Source organism: Poecile atricapillus, chromosome 14 (assembly GCF_030490865.1).
Source record: "Poecile atricapillus isolate bPoeAtr1 chromosome 14, bPoeAtr1.hap1, whole genome shotgun sequence".
NCBI lineage: Eukaryota > Metazoa > Chordata > Aves > Passeriformes > Paridae > Poecile > Poecile atricapillus.
The window spans coordinates 3,435,721-3,455,329 of NC_081262.1; the positions used below are offsets into that span (position 1 = coordinate 3,435,721).

Consider the following 19,609-nt stretch of genomic DNA (forward strand, 5'->3'; position numbering starts at 1 on the left):
CGCCGCTGCGGCCTGGCTACTGTGCCCACACCCGGCGAGCCCCGGGACGGCTGGAACGGCGCTGTTGGGGTCCGGTCCCACCGCGGCGGGCCCGGGGCCGTGCTGGGGCTGCCCCCGACCCTCTGACACCACCGCCCCTTCTCACAGACCACGCCCCTTCCCACAGACCACGCCCCTTCCCACAGACCACGCCCCTTCCCACAGACCACGCCCATATGGCAGCACAGCCCCTTCCCGCAGACCACGCCCCTTCCCGCAGACCACGCCCCTCTGCCATCACCGCCCCTTCCCGCAGACCACGCCCCTTCCCACAGACCACGCCCATATAGCGACACCGCCCCTTCGGGCTGACCTCGCCCCTTCGGGCTGACCCCGCCCCTTCGGGCAGACCACGCCCCTCTGACATCACCGCCCCTTCGGGCTGACCGCGCCCACCAAGTCGCCCCGTCCAGCCCCGCCCCTCGGGCCCCGCCCCCTGGCGGACTACCCTTCCCGTCATGCAGCGCGGCACAGGGCGGGGCCGCTTCCGCTCAGCGCTCGCCGCGCGTCGCCGCTGCTGAGGCCGCTGAGCCGCCGCCGCCGCCCCAGGCCCTTGTCCCGGTCTCGGTCGGAGCCGCCGCCTCCGGACCGGCCCCACCATGTCGGCCCAGGCACAGATGCGGGCCCTGCTGGACCAGCTCATGGGCACGGCCCGGGACGGTGAGTAGGGGCGGGCGGGGCCTGCAGGAAACGCCGCGGCCTGGCGGCCGCCTCACCGCGCGGGGCCCGGCCCGGCCCGGCTGCTGCCGCCGCTCCGGACCTGCGGCGCGATCCGCCCCCGCCCGCCCGGCTCCAGCCTCGGGGCGGCGGAGCGGGCCCGGGCCTGTCCGCGCTCGGGGCGGAGGGAGCCCGGGAGGGCCCGCGCCTGGCCGGCGGTGGTCCCGCCGCGCCCGCGGCCCCAGAGAGCGCCCGGCGCCGCCCGGCCCCGCCGCTCCGGGCCCCGGTGCCGCGGACAGGCTTTAGGGCCGGCTCCGTGCCCGCACGTCCAGAGGCGCGTAGGTAGGTGTGCCTGCAGCGCCGGCCGCGCCGGGTGCTGTCCGAGACGAGAAATGTGACAGCCCGTGCAAAATACGGTCCCGCTGCGGTTTGTGTCTCCCTTCTGCGACTCGCTGGGTACTTAAATTCCCTTTGGCACGTTAACAGGGCTGTCCAGGCACTTTGCACTTTGTTTCGTAAGTGAATAAGTGCTTTTCTTTCTCTGTGTATTGAGTTGCTATTGAATTGCTTCCCATATTTTTATTTCATACAAACTGAACAATTGTGGCCCCTCTATTTTATTTATAAAGGTTCAGTGTATCTTTGCCTGCCTACATCAATCTGCAAGGGAGTTGCAGAAAAGCCTCATGTTCATCGAGCCGTGAGTCACAACCAATTTTTAAAGCTGTTATAACAAAAAAAAAAGTGTTTGCTTTTTTTCACAAGTAACTTTAAAAGTGTAGCTTAGAAAGAAAAAAAAAAAATAAAAAAAAAATCAGTAGACACAACATTATTCCTGGATGCTTGTGAATCCTAAACTATATTCATACTTTAGTATTACACATACCTGTGTCATATGCACAGATGAGCTTTAAAATTGTCACATACCATTACCACTTTGCCTTTACTTTTATGTATCATTCCCCTGACTTCCTTACTGCAGGTGTGGGCAAGAAAGCTTTTCCTTTAAAACTTTTCAACAATGGGCATAAAATTCTGCAGCTGAGGTCTTGAAGAATGCAGATGGGTATAGTATGTGTTGGAGCTCGCAGTGTGTATTGACTAACTTTGTTTCTTTTTTTATTATTTATTCTTTTGCTTTTCTGATATTGTCTCGTTTTAAGTGGCTCCTGAGTGTAAAATGTCCTCTGAGGGTGGGCTGTGGGTGGGAAGCACGTGGTGTGTTCCAGGTCAGGACCTGCCAGCTCCTTCCTTGCAGGGCCTGGGAGAGCACACCCTGCATGGTTGGGTTCCAAACCAAACAGACTGATGGCTCAATTATCACCTGAGCAAAGAGCAGTTGCCTATAAATTTTGCCAAGCACAGCCCTGTTTTGTGATCTGATAGTGTGGGGTTTGGTGTCTCCCTGCCCCTTTTTCAAAGTTAAAAAAGAAAAGGGTGGAAAAAATAACAAGTTTTGGCTGGGAGCCAGCCTGTCTGTCTCCTTTCCTCTTCTGGCTGTGCTGCTTCTTTATGTGGATGACAGGCCTTGGACATTGCTTGGCTCACCAGCAATGGTGTCCTGGATGAATAAATGCTAAAATAGTGTTTGTTGCCAGTTATAAGTGTTCCAGAATATCCTGTTATCCTCTAAGATATTTCTTTTTTTTTTGAGTAATTTTGGGGAGCAGGAGCACCAAGTATTTTAATCTGCATATTGAGGTGAAATGTTCATGCCGACACCTGTGTTTTCTTGGTGTTCTAATGTCTCCTTATTTAAACCACACATGAATTTCAGGAGATGAAACCAGACAAAGGGTGAAGTTTACAGACGATCGTGTGTGCAAGAGCCACCTCCTGGATTGCTGTCCCCATGATATCCTGGCTGGAACAGTAAGTATGTCCTCTGGAATAAGGGATTCTGGTGAGGAGGATGTTGGTACAACTCTTGCTAGTGCAGGGTGGGTGACTTCTAGGAGAGATGAGGCTTTCTGTACTCAGGGAGCAGTCACAATCCTAATTCCACTTCCTGTGACCTGTGTAAGGAACTGCTCTCACTTCTCAAAACAAAAAAAAATACCAAAGCTCTCAAAATTCACCTGAAATGCTTTTTCTTTCACAATCCCATGGGAAATTGCAAAATTATTTCTGTTTTAGCAGCTTAAGATGGTCAGAGCTTACAACTTATCCTGTGGTGGTTCCAAGCCTGTAGCTAGGCTGCTGCCCTGGTACACTGCTGCATCTTCAGGTTAGCAAGTGTTTTCTTAGCAGCTGCACTAATCCTTGGAGATTTTCAGTCTCCTCTGCCCAGCCTTGATGGAAGAGCAGCTTTTCTGTTGTTATTGGGGTGATGTTGGCAGATCACATCTCTGGATGAGTGTTGGTTGTTTGTGTCACTCTGCCCGACTGGTTTCAGACAGTTGTCTCGGCTCCTTTGCTGTTCCCTGTGGGAACAGAGCTGGCCAGCGTTCAAAGGTTTGGCTCACGTGCTACCTTTGAGAGCAGAAGGTGATGCAGGCTTTTAGCAGTGAGCTCTTGTGAAGTAAGTGTTCATTTGAGGCTCCCAGATGAAAGCTGCAGCCCGACTTTGGAAAGAAAACTGTGTCTTTTGTCACCATTGCTGTGCAGCAGAGGCAGGATGGAGGTGAATATGGATGTTTGAAATCCATCTCTGCCCTCGCTGTTTGCATGAAATACTGTGACAATTCACAGTGTCTGTCCACTTAACCAGGTTGTTGAAAGATGCTGTGGTTATTTCTAGCCCTTCCTGCTGCTGGTTGGGGAGCTGGCTGGACACAGTGGGTCTCCAGCAAAGGGAGGGCTGGCACTGCTGGCCCTGCTTGTGTCACTGCCATAGCAGGAGTGTGGCAGCACTGGTAGGAAGAGCTGTAGCAAAAGCCACCTCTCCTCTGAGCACTCAGACTTGACCTTCTCAGTGGCTGCCTTTGCAGAATAAGATTGGAAAAGCTGAATACTAATCTCAGTACCTGTATTTTTTTAAATTCATTTGCAGCTCAGATGTATTTTTCAGTGATTGCTCCATCAGCCTTCGTATGACTTCACCTCCATTTCAGAATTTTAAACTTCAGTCCTTTGTATAGGTCACTGTGGTCAGGGTATGTTTTTTGGCACGAGATTCTACAGCAGTTTTTTGGGACCCAAGGGGTGTTTTGAACATGAAGGCTGCCTTCTACCTCTGCTGGCAGGTTTTCAGAAACAAAATGGTGAGTTGAAGGAGTAGTTCAACACAAGTGATGTGTGCTAGGTGATGCCAAAGCATGGAGTCTGAAGTGTTTCAGGTGGGTTGTGAGTCTCCTGGGGCAGAGAAGCACCTTGAAGAATTTGTTTCTTCTGCTTCTGTTGTTACTTGTCTTGATTGAGTTGTTCTTTCCCTCTTGCTGTGGAGTTTGTGCTCAGAAACTGCAGGAGCAGGAAGAAAGACTGCTCCTGCATAAGTGATCTTGTGGCTCACTCACATGATTTTGTGGTGGCCTTGAAGTGGGTGTGGAGTTCTACACCTCTGTCATCGGGTTCCTGGGGGCCAGAGCAAGTACTGGTGCTGCAGATCTGTGTTGAAAGAACATGTGATGCCCAGAACAGGAAGAGCATTTCAGCTGTCACTGCTGCCAGTACAGAATGAAACTTAGCTGGAACGTGCAGTGCTTCCTCGTGATCTGAGGCAGCTCCACTGGTGCTTTACTGTGCACTGCTAAGGAAGAGCTGCATGGGTGAATCTGTCTCAGGTGGCTGGGGTATAATCCACCTCTGGGTGTATTACTGCAGAAATCAGGACCTTGGGCCTCTTGGAAACTTCCAACAGATGCTCTAAGCCTTCTGATGCTTGCTCTACTGTGTCCTCCCCTAAGGCATTGTTGCTGCTGCATCCTTCATGTGTGCAGATATTCCTCAGTGGGAAGCTGATTGAAGGCAAGCAGGAAGCTGATCCCTTGGGGAGCTGTGCTCAGTGAAATATGATGGGTCCCACTCACTGACCTTCAGATGCAGATAAGAAAAGGAGTCCAGACTGTAAGCAAAGCTCTGGAATATTCCTAAGAGCTGCAGAAGGCCTTTTGATCTTTGCTTTGTTAAGGTGCACCAGTGTTCTTTGTCGTAAGAGCTGTCATTTTAAGTTGGTTTGTTCCTGTGATTATTCTCTTTTTGGCCCCAGAGACTTGTCTGAACTTAACCACTAAATAACCTTTGGTGGTTTTCTTTGGTCTCTGTGGGTAAGGAGGAACATTCTGGGAGAACAGGAGTTGGTTTACCAGGCTGTTACCAGGGCCCTTGTCATCCACATTGTTTGTGGTGAGTGCTGGGTTCTCTCTGTTCATGCTAAGCATATTTCTGTCAGTGAAAGTAATGTAGCACATTGAGAGATGGCATCAGCTGGCAATTCTCCTGAATTTCAGCTCTACTAAGAGGTGGACAGATGAGCCTCAAAGCTGCCCAGATTGAACAAACCTTGGAAATTACATCCAGGGAATTGTGTTCCCTACTGGGAAATATGAATTAAAATCTGTAGGTTCTAGAATTGTTTTTTTGTGGGTTGAGAGGGGGGTCTTTGCTTTCCTTTTTCACTTTGATGAAACTCTGCATCTCTGATCACTGTTAAAGCGTCTTCTTTGTGGAAATTTCATTTTGTGGTGAGTTGCCAGTTCAGGAGATCATAAGAGGTACCTCAGAATGTGGATTTCTCAGCAAATGTGAGCAGGACTAATTGTCAATGACATCTAAATGTATTCAGTCTCTTTGTATGTATGGGAAATGATTAAATCTTTGCTCAGGCTCTGCTGGTTGCCTGTCTCACATAGCTGTGTTGTAAACCAGCCAGTGTTGACTGGAGCAGGTCATGGTCTCTGTGGAAAGGGAATCTCTCTCTCTCCTTGGGATGAGAGGAGACTTTGAGGCGGAAGGGCTGCTGGTCTTACCTGAGTGAGCAAAACCTGTGGAAGTCTCCGTGCACTAGAACATCTTAAACAACATGGAGGAAGATTTGAGGTTTATGAACTGGTGAGAACTGAATGTTCTTCCCTGAGGAAGATGTTAAGGGATTTGTTGCCTGCTAACAAGCAGGGAGAGGAATAGGGAGCTTCAGAACAAGCATTGTTGGCTGCTCTGAAGTAGTCAGAGCCCCTTCTCTGAAGTGGGGTTAGTGGCTCAGCTTGCAGGAAGAGCTCAGATAAGAATATTTATAAAATGATCTCAGTAGAGTGACCAAAAGAATGAAAGATGTGTCACATCATAGAAAGTTATTTTTGTGATAAAATAATAGTAACTCTGTAGCATTCTTTGAAGTGGCTTGCCTGAAGTTGAACATGATCAAGCTGTAAAAGTACCAGCATGCTTTTTTTGTAGGCATTAAATTTCTATCATTAGAGAGCTCAGCAAGAGTATTCTGGATGCAGTGCCTGTTTCTGTAGCCTGCTGCCTGTGGCCTCCTGGTTCTGGTACATCTGAGCAAAATGAGGAAGGCTAAATGGTGGCAAGTCATGTGGATTTTTTTTCTTCTTCTAGAAGAGGAAATGCAGTAATAAGCACCTGCTGAAAACCTGAGCATAAACTGGTAGAGTTTGCTTTACTTGCTGTGCTTCATTCTAAGCACTGATTGTTTCATGTAAGCATCCCCAGTTTTAATTTGTGATATTCCACAGGGATTCAGTGCTATCCCAGTTCAGCTTTCTCTGCAGGTCACTGAGTTGACACCTGTTGTGCATGTTGTTGACACCTGTTGTTGAGGTTTGGGCTCCTTGGGGCTGGTGGTGACAGTGAAAGAAGAAGGTGGTGGGTGGGCTGGGATGTTCCTTCATGCAGTGACATGTACCCTGCCATTCCTATGGTGGCTCACAATTAGGGCTTATGTTATTTTGGCTTTCAAATGCCATTTTCTTTTTCTACTCAAAGAATAAGAGAAATGTTATTTGATAAAAATTTAAAATGTTGAACTGCAGCTTCCATGTTTTGAGAGCATAATTGACTTGGGTTCATGTGGCTGTTAACTACTAGGTGGGAGAAAAAATAAATTCAAATAGCATGGAGTGCAGTGGGAGGGAAGGGCAGCTTTCTGGGAAGGGAGATGCCCTTAAGACTCTCATTAAACGGGCTTATGTGTAGGACTTAGCTTTGCTGGGCAGGTTTTCAAATTCCAGGCTGCAGCTGGATATGGGAAGGGTCTGGCTGTGGAATTAACAGTCTGTTATTGCTGAGTGTGGGGTTGTGCATTTCTACTGGCTGTAGACCTTAATCCTTTAAAGTCCTTTTGTTGTTGATAGGAAGCATTCTGTGTATATCCTACAGTTTGGTATGTCATGTTACTTGGGCTCATCCTGACACAGATGTGCATTTCCAGATGAGCTTTAAACAGGGTTGCAGGTATGTTTTGCTGTGCTGTGGCTCCAGGATAGAAGGCATTTGCAGTTGGTGCCTGTTGAAGGAGACCCACCTCCCTCCAGCCATTTCTGAGGCTGCCCTGGAACTTAGAGCAGGAGTAGGACTAGACTGAAAGTATTTGGGCTGTTCTGATGTTCCCAAAACACCCAAAAAATTAATTTTGGCAAATATATAGCTCTTCTGGCCGGTTCTGGTACTGAGAGGTTAAGAGAAAGCTGCTTTTTGTGAAAAGACTTTATTTTGATGTGGTGCAGTTGGCAGGAGATGCCTGCTGCTTGCTGCCATAATGGAGGGTTCTTATGTGGGTTCTTTTCCTTTCAACAGCGAATGGACCTGGGAGAATGTACAAAGATCCATGACTTGGCTCTGCGAGCAGATTATGAGATTGCAAGTAAAGAGAGAGACCTGTTTTTTGAGCTGGATGTAAGTATGGAGAAATTCTAGTTACTTTTAAGGAAACTAGTTTTTGAAGTTACTGGGCTGAGCAGTAGAACTTGGTGGCCATTTCAGCCCTTCATGTTACTTGATGTGTTACCGGTCCAGAATGTGCAGCCCCTTCCTGAATGTCAGCCTGACTGCTGACTTGAGAACGTAGAAGTGTAATTATGGCCTTTGCCACCCCATTACCCAGCTGGTTGGGAGGCTCTCTGGCATTCCTTGGATCCCACACCTGCTTGTACCAGGTTCTTGTAACCTGATGTCCTGTCCCGGAAAGAGATTTAACATTAAAAACTTGCGCAGTATTTTAACTTGTCAGATTTAGCTTTCATTTCACCTTTCTGTGATGGAACAGATCAAGGGAAAGCACAGTTCTGTCTTTCCTTTTCATGTTATTCCAGTGTTTTTGTCTTTGTGCCTGTTGCTCCTGCATAGGAAGGAAGTTCCAGTGCAAAGCTGTGTTGATGTGAGGAGCATCCTGTGATGTGTCAGAGTAAAGGAACTGGGTCAGGTTTACAGGGCAGGGGTCAAATGTAACTTGTTCTGCAAAGTGTCATTTGGTTTTTTCCTAAAAGCATCTGTTCTTGAGGTTGTTTGAGCATTATACAGGATTGCAGCTGTTGGCTGTCAAAGCTACATCTGGCACAGAGAGCACCTTCATTCATAATTTTGTCTGATCATGCAGGCGATGGATCACCTGGAATCCTTCATTGCAGAGTGTGACAGGAGAACAGAACTGGCCAAGAAACGCCTGGCTGAGACACAGGAAGAGATCAGTGCTGAAGTGTCTGCAAAGGTATTGGCCTCTCATTTAAACATCAGCTCTGAAAGTCTCAGTGGGAGCACTGGTGCTCTGTTTCTCTGACACCAGTGATGCTGGGGAGTTAGGCTCCACAGAGGATTTGGGGATTCCAGTCATCCTCCTCAAGGAGCTGCTCTGGCTATTCTGGAGACAAAGAGCACCGTGCACTCCAAGAGATTGCTTTAGCATGGAAATAAAGCATATTGGTTTCTTCCCTGTGCTATGAAACGTTACCATAATGATTCAGAATAGTAAATCCATCATCCCATGATTTTTTTTTCATTTAACAAGTGCTCATGGAGTTTTCTTTTTGGGAACTCGCCTAATTGGGCCAACACAAGACATTTCTGAAGCTGATTTTGTGGCCTCTGTGCTGACCTGTAAGCCAGAAATGATTGGCAGATCGTGATCTCTCCACATCCAGTTTCTCTCTTTACCATGTATCTGTGACTGCACTGACATTGGTCCACCAGTCCCTTTTGTTGGGGACTCTTGGAGGTTCATGGTCATCTTCCAACAACAGATTTCATTACACAGTATTTCTTAAAAAAAAAAAAAGAAAAGTTGTCCTGCAAGTTTTATCACATTTTTGTCTTACTAAAAACTAACTATTCTCTGCAGGCAGAGAAAGTACACGAGTTGAATGAAGATATTGGAAAACTCCTAGCTAAAGCTGAACAGCTGGGAGCTGAAGGAAATGTTGATGAGTCTCAAAAGATCCTGATGGAAGTGGAGAAAGTCCGAGCGAAAAAGAAAGAGGCAGAGGTACAGTGTTGGCTCTCCTGTGAGTTGTCACAGGAGCCTGGGCTAGGCTGGGTGGTTTCTATCTCTGTTCCTGTGTGCCAGCAATCAGGTGGCAGTGTGGTGTGGTGGATGAAAAGATTTTTAGAAACTTTTGCCTAGTGCAGAGAGCTGAGTGAGGCAGGGAGGACTTTGCCCTCTGAAATACTTGGTCACCAGTCCCTTGCAGGGATAGACTGTTGGGTTAGCTGCGCCCACAAAGCACTTGTGTGGCACCTCCTTTGTGTGAGGCTGGGTTCTGATTCTTCAAAGCAGTTCTTTGCAGGGGTTTCCCTGGAGGGTTGTGTCTATGTAAGGGTTCCCTGACATTTGTGTGGGGTTTTTTTGCCTCCCTGTAGGAAGAATACCGAAATTCAATGCCTGCATCCAGTTTCCAGCAGCAGAAGCTGCGTGTGTGTGAAGTCTGTTCAGCATATCTGGGTCTCCATGACAACGACCGGCGTCTTGCTGACCACTTCGGAGGCAAATTACACTTGGGTTTCATTCAGATTCGTGAGAAACTCGATCAGCTGAGGGTAATCCTCTGTTTTAAACCTTCTCTTTGTAGTTCTGAAGACCTTGAACACTTGTATTAAATTAATACAGGATTCTTTGCAGAGGGCTGGTAAAAGCTCAGAAATTTCCGATTGCAGAATCCCCAAAACATCAAACGGAGCTTTGTTTAGCTTTGTCTTGGGCTCTGTTCTGTCTTTTCTGGGTGACTAAATATGTACCCTCAGAATCAGTCAAACCAGAGCACTGCTGTAATTTATTCCCTGGAGCTTCAGTACAGTCATTCTCATTAACATGACTGAAATTTGTTACTCTGCGTTTTTTTTTACTTTGAAACCTCTTAATGAAATGTTTGAACTGAAGTTTCACATGGTTCTGTCAGTGAAAAGATCTTGAGTAACTGAAGCCATTAGTTTTCCAAAATGATTCGTAATGGTTTGTGGTACTGGCCTTGCTTGCAAACAAAGACCTTTAGCTGAGTAAGAGTTGTGATTCCTATGCCTCACTCACTGTGCATTGAGGTCAGTGCCTCAACTGAGAAAAATGAGACCCTTGATAGACATCTTAACTTAGCACATAAAATGCAGTGAAATGGTTCTTTGTCTTGCTATTGGAATGGTCTTTCTGCAGATCTGACCTGTTACTGTATGGCTGAAATATGATGTGGATTTATTTTTTTCCCCTAGAAAACAGTGGCAGAAAAGCAAGAGAAGAGAAACCAGGATCGTTTGAGACGGAGAGAGGAGAGAGAACGAGAGGAGAGGATGGGCAGACGGTGAGTGGGACCTGGGAACTGGCCTGTGAAGTTTAGAAGTATCTGATTCCATGTACATGAGCACTGCAGGAATTCAGCATCTGCTTCTGGAGTGGCTGTTGGATGTGCTTCAGATGGTGTGTGAGCATCTTGGGACACTCACCTTGGAGTGATTGTACATGTATTTCAATCTCCACTCTGTGTCTAAAAGATGGGAGTTCCTTGTAGTCTTCAGGCATGTATTGGTCTAATCCCTGTCTTAGGGAATCTGATTCTGGATGAAATACCCTCATCCAGAGCATCTGAGTGGGAAAGTTTAGGATGAGTGAGGACTAGGCTTGCTCAAAAGGCAGTAGTCATACAGAAATTCCCTGGACAACCCTCTTCACTGCTTGGAGGTGACAAAAGGTTGGACTGCCTGTAACTTCTCTACAATAAGTGAGGTCCTTTTGGCACAGCTTTGGCAAGTATTTCCTAAGGAAGCTGAAGGATCCCAAGGAGTGGCTGCTTCTGGTGGTTGTAGCTATGTGTGTCACCTTCTGCTCAGATGTCTGTAATTCCTGAGCAGTGGGAGGGGCTGGAACATTGGTTTTCTCAGGACAAGGTCTTCTGCATCTTGCCAGCTAAACTGGAAAAACAATTTCTTCTGTACTTGAACTGCAGAGGCATCTTGTGTGTAAACAGCTGAGTTAAACAGCCTGGTGTGGGGAGGGTGGTTATTTGCAGGGGTCAGGCAGAGGAAGTGGCTGGGTAGGAATGCTGTTTTGATTGTCACAGCATCTCCCTGGTTACCTCGTGTGCTTCTCCTCACGTACTTGTTGCATCAAAAAGACCCCAACCTTGCTGCTTGTGCAGAGATAGTTTTGAAATTCAGAGTCAGCTGAAGGGTGACTTTGTCTGAGGAATATGAGCTTAATAACTGCAGTGTGCTCTAAGATGGCTCTGGCTATACATTGCTGGAATTGCTGACAAATACCGGCATGAAGCAGCATGGTGATTTTAGTGTATTATGAAGATGTGAGCCCCAAACTGTTATTCATTATCCATATTATTTTATGCATGTTATGCATAACTCCAGTTAGGGTGTTTTATGTGGGTTTTCTCTGGGGATTGCCTGGTGTGATCTGAAGGAGCAGTTCATGCTACAGCTTTCTGTCAAATTGTAGCACTTCATGGAGAGCCTCACAACTTTCTGTTATCCATGCAGCTGTAATCCAGTTGAGTTTGGGAGCTGCAGCATCTGGAAGTAGCTTATGAGTGCAGGAGTTAATCAAAAGGGACTACTGTTGCTGCTGCTGTGGTCAGAGATGTGGAAGTGAAATGGGAAGTGTCCTTTCATGCAGCTGCTTCATGGCAGACCCACAGCAGGAGCCTGCCTAACATGGGCTCAGTTTGTCTCCATGGTGCCTCTTCTTCCTGGAGGTCATTTCTCTGTGAAAATTGCTCAACAGAGTTGTTCAGGAAGAACCCTCTGGATCTCTTTGTTGATCCACATCTTCTCAAAATGCTGGTTTTCTTCCTTCTGTGGTGTGCCTGTGGTTTTGTTTTAGTGTTTTTCTTTAAAAAAAAACCCAAGCCCTCAATTCTTGAAAGCTAAAGAGCCTCTTGTGTTCACAGGTAGTCCATATGTGGATGCATCTGATGAGGGGGTTTGAAAGCTGCTTTTGAATGTTTATTTAAGGCTCAAAATAGGAAAGCTTTGGAGCTGGGCTAAATTCCTTGCTGTTCCATATGTGACAGTACTTAGAGACTGTGGCTTTGCTCTGGCTCTGTGCAGAGGCACCTGTGTGCTCCAAAGAAAAAACTTGTTATGAAGGATTCAGGAGTGCCATACAGAAGAGGTCAAATCAATTGCCTCTCCAAAATGAGAACTTGACCAGAGGGAGGACAGTAGTTCTGCCAGTGGACACTCAGTGTCAGAACTGAGGTTAGAGTCCAGATTTCTTGGTCACCTATCTGCTGGGAGCTGTGCACACCGTGCTCACAGAGGCATTTTTCCATCAAAAACTAATTGGTGACTTCTACCACATTTCAGACAGCCTCTCTTATCCAGAGCTTGGTATTTTAAGGAACCACAGGAAACATTTTTCCTTCAGAACTCTTGTCATATTCTCCTATACAGCACCTTCATGGTGTTACTTTAGTAAGAGGAAGAGTATGGCTTGACTTTGGGAGTCTTTGGTGAGTGACAGGCACTGTGACTTCCCTGGAAACCTCTGGATTCCCTTGTGAAACCCTGCCTCTCACAGCTGTAATGAATTTGTCAATAAACTGTGATTCCACATAGGAATGAGTGAACTGGATTGCCACCCTAGTGGTAATAAACACAAATCTTGTGTGATGTTGCTGGTGGCTATTGGGTACCCAGTAATCTCTGAAGACTGGAATTATGTGGAGAAGTCGCTTGCTGGGAAGTGCAGACCTTGGTGTTTGCTTCCAGAGCACACCAGCAAACAAGTCTGGTGAAGGTCCCTAATGGATTTCCTGTGTGTTAAACTGGACAAAAGACAGGTTATGAAACTCAGCAGAAAGTCTCTGTGATACAGGGACAAAAAAAAAGAGGAAAGAATAAATAAAATAGACTTGCTCTGCCTCTTGCTCCTATGGACAGCAGTCTTCTTTTGTCTTCTGCTGTACAATGCTTCAGCCTAGTAAGGACAATGCTTGTTTTGTTGGATACTTCCTGAGTTCTGAAGTTTGGTTCTAGGGAGTGATTATCAGATCGTTTTTGTGCATACTCCTGCTCAGATGATAGGCATGGAAGGGCAGCCAGACTTTTCAGGGGATGTGTGCACTGGTGGTTCAGAATAAAGTGATCAAGAGGAAAAAGAACATTAAGAACTTGGAGTAATTACAACCATGAAAAAAATCCAGCTGCCTGCCAGGTATCTACAGGAGGTGCTGCTGCTCTGTCAGGTTCTGTTACGTGGGGATGGAGGTGTGTGCTTACTGTCTTGCTCTCCTGGTTTATCAGCTTTTCCTTCACCTGGTCACGTGTTCCCACAGTGCATGTTTCATTTGTAGACTCCAAGTTCTGCTCTACTTTGTTTATAGTCCTTACCTGAATTCCTTTCTAAATTTGGGGGCTTTTTTTACTTTCTACCATGACTGAATAATCCCACTTCACTGTGAAGACATGCCAGTGCACACACATTTTCTTAATCTTGTCTTATCCAGGCATGGTTTTAAATTATGTTATTAAAACAGATGCTTCTCTATTGCTTCTTAAATTCTTGTCTGTGTGTAGCTCTCATGTCAAGATGCCAGAACAGCTCTGTGGGAGTCTGTGTGCAGTGGGGAGCAGTTACAGGAGAGAGTCTCAAAGTCATTAAACAGGGAGAGGAGCCACTTCTTAATTAAAGCAAAACAAGACTGTTCAGACAGCGTGTGATGTTCAGCTGGCTCTGAAATGTGGCCTCGGAGGAGGAGGGAGGGTGTAGCTTCCATGTGCAGAGGTATTTTAAGTGGTGCTGAGTAATGGTGCTGCTGAAGTTGAAAGAATTCTGCAGTTGTTATTTACAAAGTGTCAAGAGCTAATGCTGACAGCAATAAGCTCAGAGTGCCACACACGAGCGCTGAAGCTCGTGGAATGTAAGAAAGGATAGCAAGGCCTGGATTATTCTTCTCAAGTGCTTTCTAAGGATTTTCAGTTTATCTCTGTCACTTGTCAGTAATAGTACTTCTCTTGTGGCTGTGTCCTCTCTTTTTTCCTGGTTATTTTTCCCAAAAGGGAAAAAAATATTGATGCAAATTTCTTCTAACGTTTGGTAAACAAATACAAGGAGTGAGAAAAGGCTTTTTTTTTTAATTAAAGCCTCTTTAACAGTGGCACATCTTGAAAATGTTAAGAATTGATCCAGCTGCTGTTAGGCTGCAGAGAGTAAAGAGTATGTAACAAGTATGCACAGAAAATTAGTTGGAAAGGTTCATTTGCGTGCTTTATTAATAGTGCCTGGTTTCTAGACCTTTTCTATAGTGACAGGAAGCTCATTGTGAAGAAATGTATGTTTTCCAGTTTTTAACAAATTCTTCTTGCTCCTAAAATTGAAGCTAAAAGAATTATTTATTTGCAAGCTTTTTTTAAAAATAACCCTAATATATCACTTGAGGTATTGATTATTCCTGTGAAGAGCTGCCAGGGTGGATGAATTTTCCTATTGAAAACCCACGGGCTGTATCATAACTTCTCTCACTTAACTCCCCTCTTGTTTTTAGGTCTGGATCAAGAAATAGAGATCGTCGAAGGTGAGTGCCCAGTTCTGCAGTTCTCCCAAATGCCTGTTCGTGTTTCTCCCTAGCTACTGTGGTTTTTCCTGTGTCTTACAATGGAGTTCAATGCCTCAGTGTCTGGTTTGCTCCCTGAAAGAGATGGGAAGTGCAGTATGGGCACCTCAGTGGTGCTGCTCAGCTTGGTGTGGCTCGTTGGGCTTAGAGCAGGTGCTGAGTAGCCTGGCCAGGATGGGCTCCAGAGCGTGAGCCATGAATGTCCTCGAGGCCTCTTTCAGTAAATGCCTCATATACTTCCATGATTGTAATGTCTGAAGTATCTGTTATATATATAATACCTCAGATGTGAAAATAGAGAGATCTGAGTTTGAAACCCCCACTTCTCTGGGAAGAGTTTGCCTTAATGCTATGGCAACATTCTCTGTGATAAGGGACATGGAGATCTCCCTGTCTGCTGTTTTCCTTTGGCATCTTTCTTATTATTAGAGCAGGGTGAAATAAAAATGCTTCTGAAGTACAAGGATCTTCACAAGGAAGATTCTCTTAGGGTAATTTCACGGGCCACTTCCTTTGGCCTCTCTTCTAATTACATGGGCCTCACTTGTGAGCGATGCAGGGTTGTAAGCTCTGCCCTGGCCCTTACTACATGCTTACAGTAATGGTGGGAGCTTTTTCTATAAGCTTTCCAGCAAACTGAGTAAGCCACTGGCATTTTGTTGGCAGCACAAGGTCCAGGAGAACTCAGCTGCTCACTGTGTGGGTGTGGGGGCTCAGCCCTGGGTGTCAGCAGGGGTGTGGGGGGCAGGGGGTGGGCTATGTTAATGCTCTGGGTATTTGTTACTCAGGAGAGTCTGAGGTAGCTCAGGGGTGCAGATCTGAGGCACTGACACTCTGTGTTCCCTCCAGATCACGGTCTCGGGAGCGGAGGCGGAGACGCTCCAGATCAGCTTCCCGGGAACGGCGGAAGTCTCGCTCCCGCTCCCGGGACCGACACAGGCGCCACCGGAGCCGTTCCCGCAGCCACAGCAGAGGGCACCGCCGCGGCTCCAGAGACAGGAGCTCAAAACACAAGTATGTATTCCCGACAGGAGTGCATCTGGAAAGGGGAGTCCTTGGCTCATAGTGACCTCTCTAGCCCGTAAAGCGAGCAGGAGCGTGGCAGGGTTCTCCAGAGCAGCTGTGGTGGCCTGTGCCAGCTCCTGGGCCAAAGCAGGATTTCCCAGGGGCCTCACGTGAGGGCAGCAGCTGTACAGCAAGATCCCAGCTGAGAGGAGAGTCTAGGAGATAAACAGGTTCCCTGATCTGCAGTGCCGAGCCTCAAGAGGCTCCTTGGATTGGAAGCAGCATGAAGACTCCCTGAGCTAACTGAGCTTCCCTGGGCCACGTGCCTTAGAGACAGTTTGGATGTTACACTTCTGCAGTTGCTTTCTGCTTCCCAGATTCCTTCTCTCAGTGCTGACACTGGATAGGAGTCTATGATTTGAGATCTGGGGGGAGTCTTCTGTTAGAAGGCTGCTTGAGAGAGAAAGAATTCTTTAGAATCTTTAGATTCTTAGAATCAGTGCTTTTTCTTCCTGAAAAAAAAAATACAGGACAGGAGGAGTATACCATTCTTCTGTCTTGGAGGAGAAGCACTATAGTCCAAAGAAAGGCTTAAAGTTTTTCTGAAATTCAGCAAAACAGCTTCTGTGTTGGAGGAAGGATGAGGCAAGTGTGTGTAGAGTATTAGAAGAAATGAGTGGAATCATTGTATTCCCTTACAGCCCTTCAAAGCCCAGGAGCAAGTCTGCCTCCAGGTGCTTGCTGAGGTTAGATCTGGATTTTTTTAAAGACTCCTGGTTAATAGGGGAGTGCTCTAGCACTGATTAGGCACCAGCACTTAAGTACAATTCTAGAAACAAACCTATTGTTGTGTGTCTTGTGTCAGTTTAGCTAAGGGGTAAGAACAGCTTTTCTTTTAAAGGTTCCTGGTGAAGGGGAGGGAAATAATGGTCTGAAAAATAAGTCTGTTAATGATTGAGGGGGGGTGTAAATACTGTTGATTCTCCAATGGCTGAGATACTAAAGTGCTTTTTTAAATCTGTCTTGAACATGAAAAATAAAGAAAAGAAGTTTGGACAATTAGGAAGTGAGGAAGATCCTGTAATAACTATTACTAAAGAGCAGGTAAGGGATTACTTCGGAACCCTTGAACGTATCCAAACCAGCCCATTGAGATTGCAGGGGGATTGGCCAGCTGACACACCTGCACAAAATTGCTGAGAGCTGGGGACAGGCCAGGATCAGTTTAAGAAAACATAACAAAAACAGGAGAACAAACAGAAAAACCCTGCTTCCTGAAAGAGGGTAGCTTCTGTTTTCACACTGAGAGTTAAAAAAATCTGCCCTCGGGTTCTGCTGGTCTGAGGTCTCTCTTGCTGAAAGAAATGGAGAGTGTCACAGGATCTGGAGATCTCAGGGTAGGAAGTCTGCAGGCAGAAGTCATTGTTGTGGAAAAGGTGGAGAGTTAATGTCATCAAACAGACTGATGTTAAATGACACAGTTTAATGAAAATGAAGTGGCTGTTGGGTTTTGATATATCAATTTTGCAGTATTTTCAAACCTTAAAATTGACAAGAATGAAAGTGGAACCTCTAGGGTACCTTCTGTTGTGACTGTAAAAAAACCTGTGTACTGAGCCTTGGAGTAAAATGTAGGAGCCTCTTCTGAGCTCACTCAGGATCAGCTCCTTTTGAATCCTGCTATTCCCTAAGCTGGCAGGAATCACACAAGAAACAGCCTTTCAGATTAGACCTAATGTGAAGGCTCCTGTTTAATTCTGCGTGGGCTGACACAGGGAAGCGCTGCTGAAAATCTGTGGCTGTGAAAAGATGCGCCCATGCTGTGGGCTGTGAATATAAATCTGTATCCTCTGACTTTGAACCCAGGATGCTGCCAAAGCATTTGTCAAGGATGCAAAGTGAGAAACTCGGGGCTGAGCCAGCAAAGAATCCAGTTGGTATTTAAAGCAGTTGAGCAGAAAGCCAGTAGCTTAGGGCTTAATAAAGAAGTGCTCTGGAAGCCATGAACTGAGCTGAGTCAGAGATGAGGAAGAAATTGTAGGCACTTCAGGATGGCCCAGAAAAACAGTAAGGGGTGCAAGGAAGAACTGAGAGAGCCCCTGTGGCAACAGCTTGAAAGGATCACTCAGGAAAGAGCAACAAAGGCTGTGCTGTGCTCTCAGCGCTGCAGAGAAATAAACCTCGCAGAGGGCCCAGAGCTGCTGTCATGGGGGACCCACTCCCCGTGCCACAGTACCCAGGCACGTTCCTGATCTTGTATCCCACAGCCCTGCTAGGGAAAGATGTTGCTTGGTGGGTATTTGATAATTTTTAGTTGTGAAGCTGATAGCGATGGTTTACTTTGTACTTCAGATCTTCTAGAGATCGATCTTCAAGAGAAAAGTCCCGAGACAGAGAGAGGAAAGAGAAGAGCTCTTCTGAGAGGCGGCACGAGAGCACAAATGGCAAATCTCGTTCCAAGAGGTCAGAAGAGAGAGAAGCTGGAGAGATCTGAACTCAAACGATCTGTGTTGCACTGTAAATAGTCTGATAAACATTCTACACAAAGCCTAAATTTCCCATTTATATTTACTGAATACAACTCATCTTTTGTAGTTTGGGATTTTTATTGTTTGGCAGATAGCTGTGAGTTTGTAGAGACACAGAGTTACGTACTGTTTAACAGGATTTTGTTTTAGTAGGAATAAATAAATCTGAATGGATGGTTTTCAGTCCAGGCCAGTGTGGACACCCCGTGTTTGTCCTGACGCAGCGAGCGCAGCGGTCGGGGCCATGCTGTGCCTGGAGCCCTGAGCTGCCCTGACCTTTGTAACGCTTCAGCCCTTTCCAAAAGACCTCCTGACCCTCTGTGAGCACACCAGTAGCACTGGTTCTCAATTATATTTTTTCCTTCTGTTTATATATGTTAAAAGAAAATTCAGATTTTTTTTTTTTTTTGTCTTCCTTTTAGTACTTAGCCACTTCATTTTTGTCTCCAGCACTTGAGAGTTGCCTCACTTGCCCAGCTAAGGCAAAACAGACAAAATTTGGCCGTGATCTATACTGAGAGCTGTTTGTCATTGAGGATGACCAAATGAGCTGAAACACATTTCTAAGCTGGGCTCAAGTCTGGTTTTTACTACCTTTACAGTTCAGATAGTTGGTGTGAGCAAAGCAGTGGGAAACCTGGCTGGTTTCTTCTCTAGAGAAGCACAGCCACAGCTCATCTGCCTATTTACTGTGCACTGCACTCAGAGCTTCCCGCGGGGCTTTCTGAGCTGCAGCCGGTGTGTTTCCCGAGGCCAGGCAGGCAGAATGTGCGGCGGGAGCCCGTGCCGGTGTGTGCCCCGCGGGGTCACGGGCCGTGTCCCCAGCCCCGCGGGGGCTCTGTCCGGTGTCACTCGCTGATTTGTACCTGCCTTTGTTTCCCACGGGGGCAGAAGGCGCCCGGCTGTGCCAGCCCCAGCCGCGACCCCCCGGCTCGGCATTTTGTGGGAACGGTGTGAGTGAAGCCCTTGTGCCCCGCCGAGGCGGGCAGGAGCCCGGCGGCCGCTCGTTAACTCGCTGCGGTTCATTAATTGCCGCCGTTAATTGCCGTTCCCAGGGGCGGGCTCCGGCCGGCGCTCCCCCCTTCCTCCATTCTCTCCTTTCCCCCGACCGCGGCTCCGGTTCGGCCGCGGTGCTCTCCCGGTGTCAGTCCCTAGTGCATGCCCCCCTCCCCTGTCCGTTTTTACAATTAATTCCGCGGTTTCACGTGTTGTTTTTGTAACCTCCGTGTGGGGCGCGGGGGGCGGCGGGCGCGCGCTCGGGGTGCCTGTACGTGCCTGTGCTGTTCTCCCGCGGTCTGAGCGCATTAAAGATCTGTGTTTGTGGTTCCCGCTGCTGCCCGGTCTCGTTCTTGCGGGTTCTCCGCCCGCGCCGCCGCCCAAACCGGACGGGCCGGGCCCCGCCGCTCCGGGCGGAAGCGTGCCCTGCGTGATGACGTCAGTTCC

At 47.2% G+C, this 19,609-nt stretch overlaps 1 protein-coding gene across 2 annotated transcripts; it reads left to right on the forward strand.

Moving 5' to 3' along the window:
* Nucleotides 1–504: 504 nt before the first annotated feature.
* On the forward strand, nt 505–19,492 carry LUC7L (LUC7 like). Of its 2 annotated transcripts, XM_058850168.1 has the most exons (11): nt 505–699; nt 2,474–2,568; nt 7,387–7,485; nt 8,186–8,296; nt 8,924–9,067; nt 9,442–9,618; nt 10,282–10,370; nt 14,565–14,594; nt 15,483–15,647; nt 16,681–16,742; nt 17,991–18,126. In XM_058850168.1, the coding sequence occupies exons 1-10, from the start codon at nt 639–641 to the stop codon at nt 16,706–16,708; spliced, it is 999 nt and encodes a 332-aa protein (XP_058706151.1). In that variant the 5' UTR covers nt 505–638; the 3' UTR covers nt 16,709–16,742; nt 17,991–18,126. The 2 variants fall into 2 exon arrangements, with proteins under 2 accessions (XP_058706151.1, XP_058706150.1); XM_058850167.1 differs by lacking the exon at nt 16,681–16,742 and having other exon boundaries at nt 17,991–19,492.
* Nucleotides 19,493–19,609: the final 117 nt, after the last annotated feature.

Coding starts and splice junctions, on each gene's coding strand:
- LUC7L (XM_058850167.1), top strand. CDS start 639: ATGTCGGCCCAGGCACAGATGCGGGCCCTGCTGGACCAGCTCATGGGC. Junction 8,297..8,923: donor GTGCTGAAGTGTCTGCAAAG/GTATTGGCCTCT, acceptor TATTCTCTGCAG/GCAGAGAAAGTACACGAGTT. Junction 9,619..10,281: donor AGAAACTCGATCAGCTGAGG/GTAATCCTCTGT, acceptor TTTTTCCCCTAG/AAAACAGTGGCAGAAAAGCA.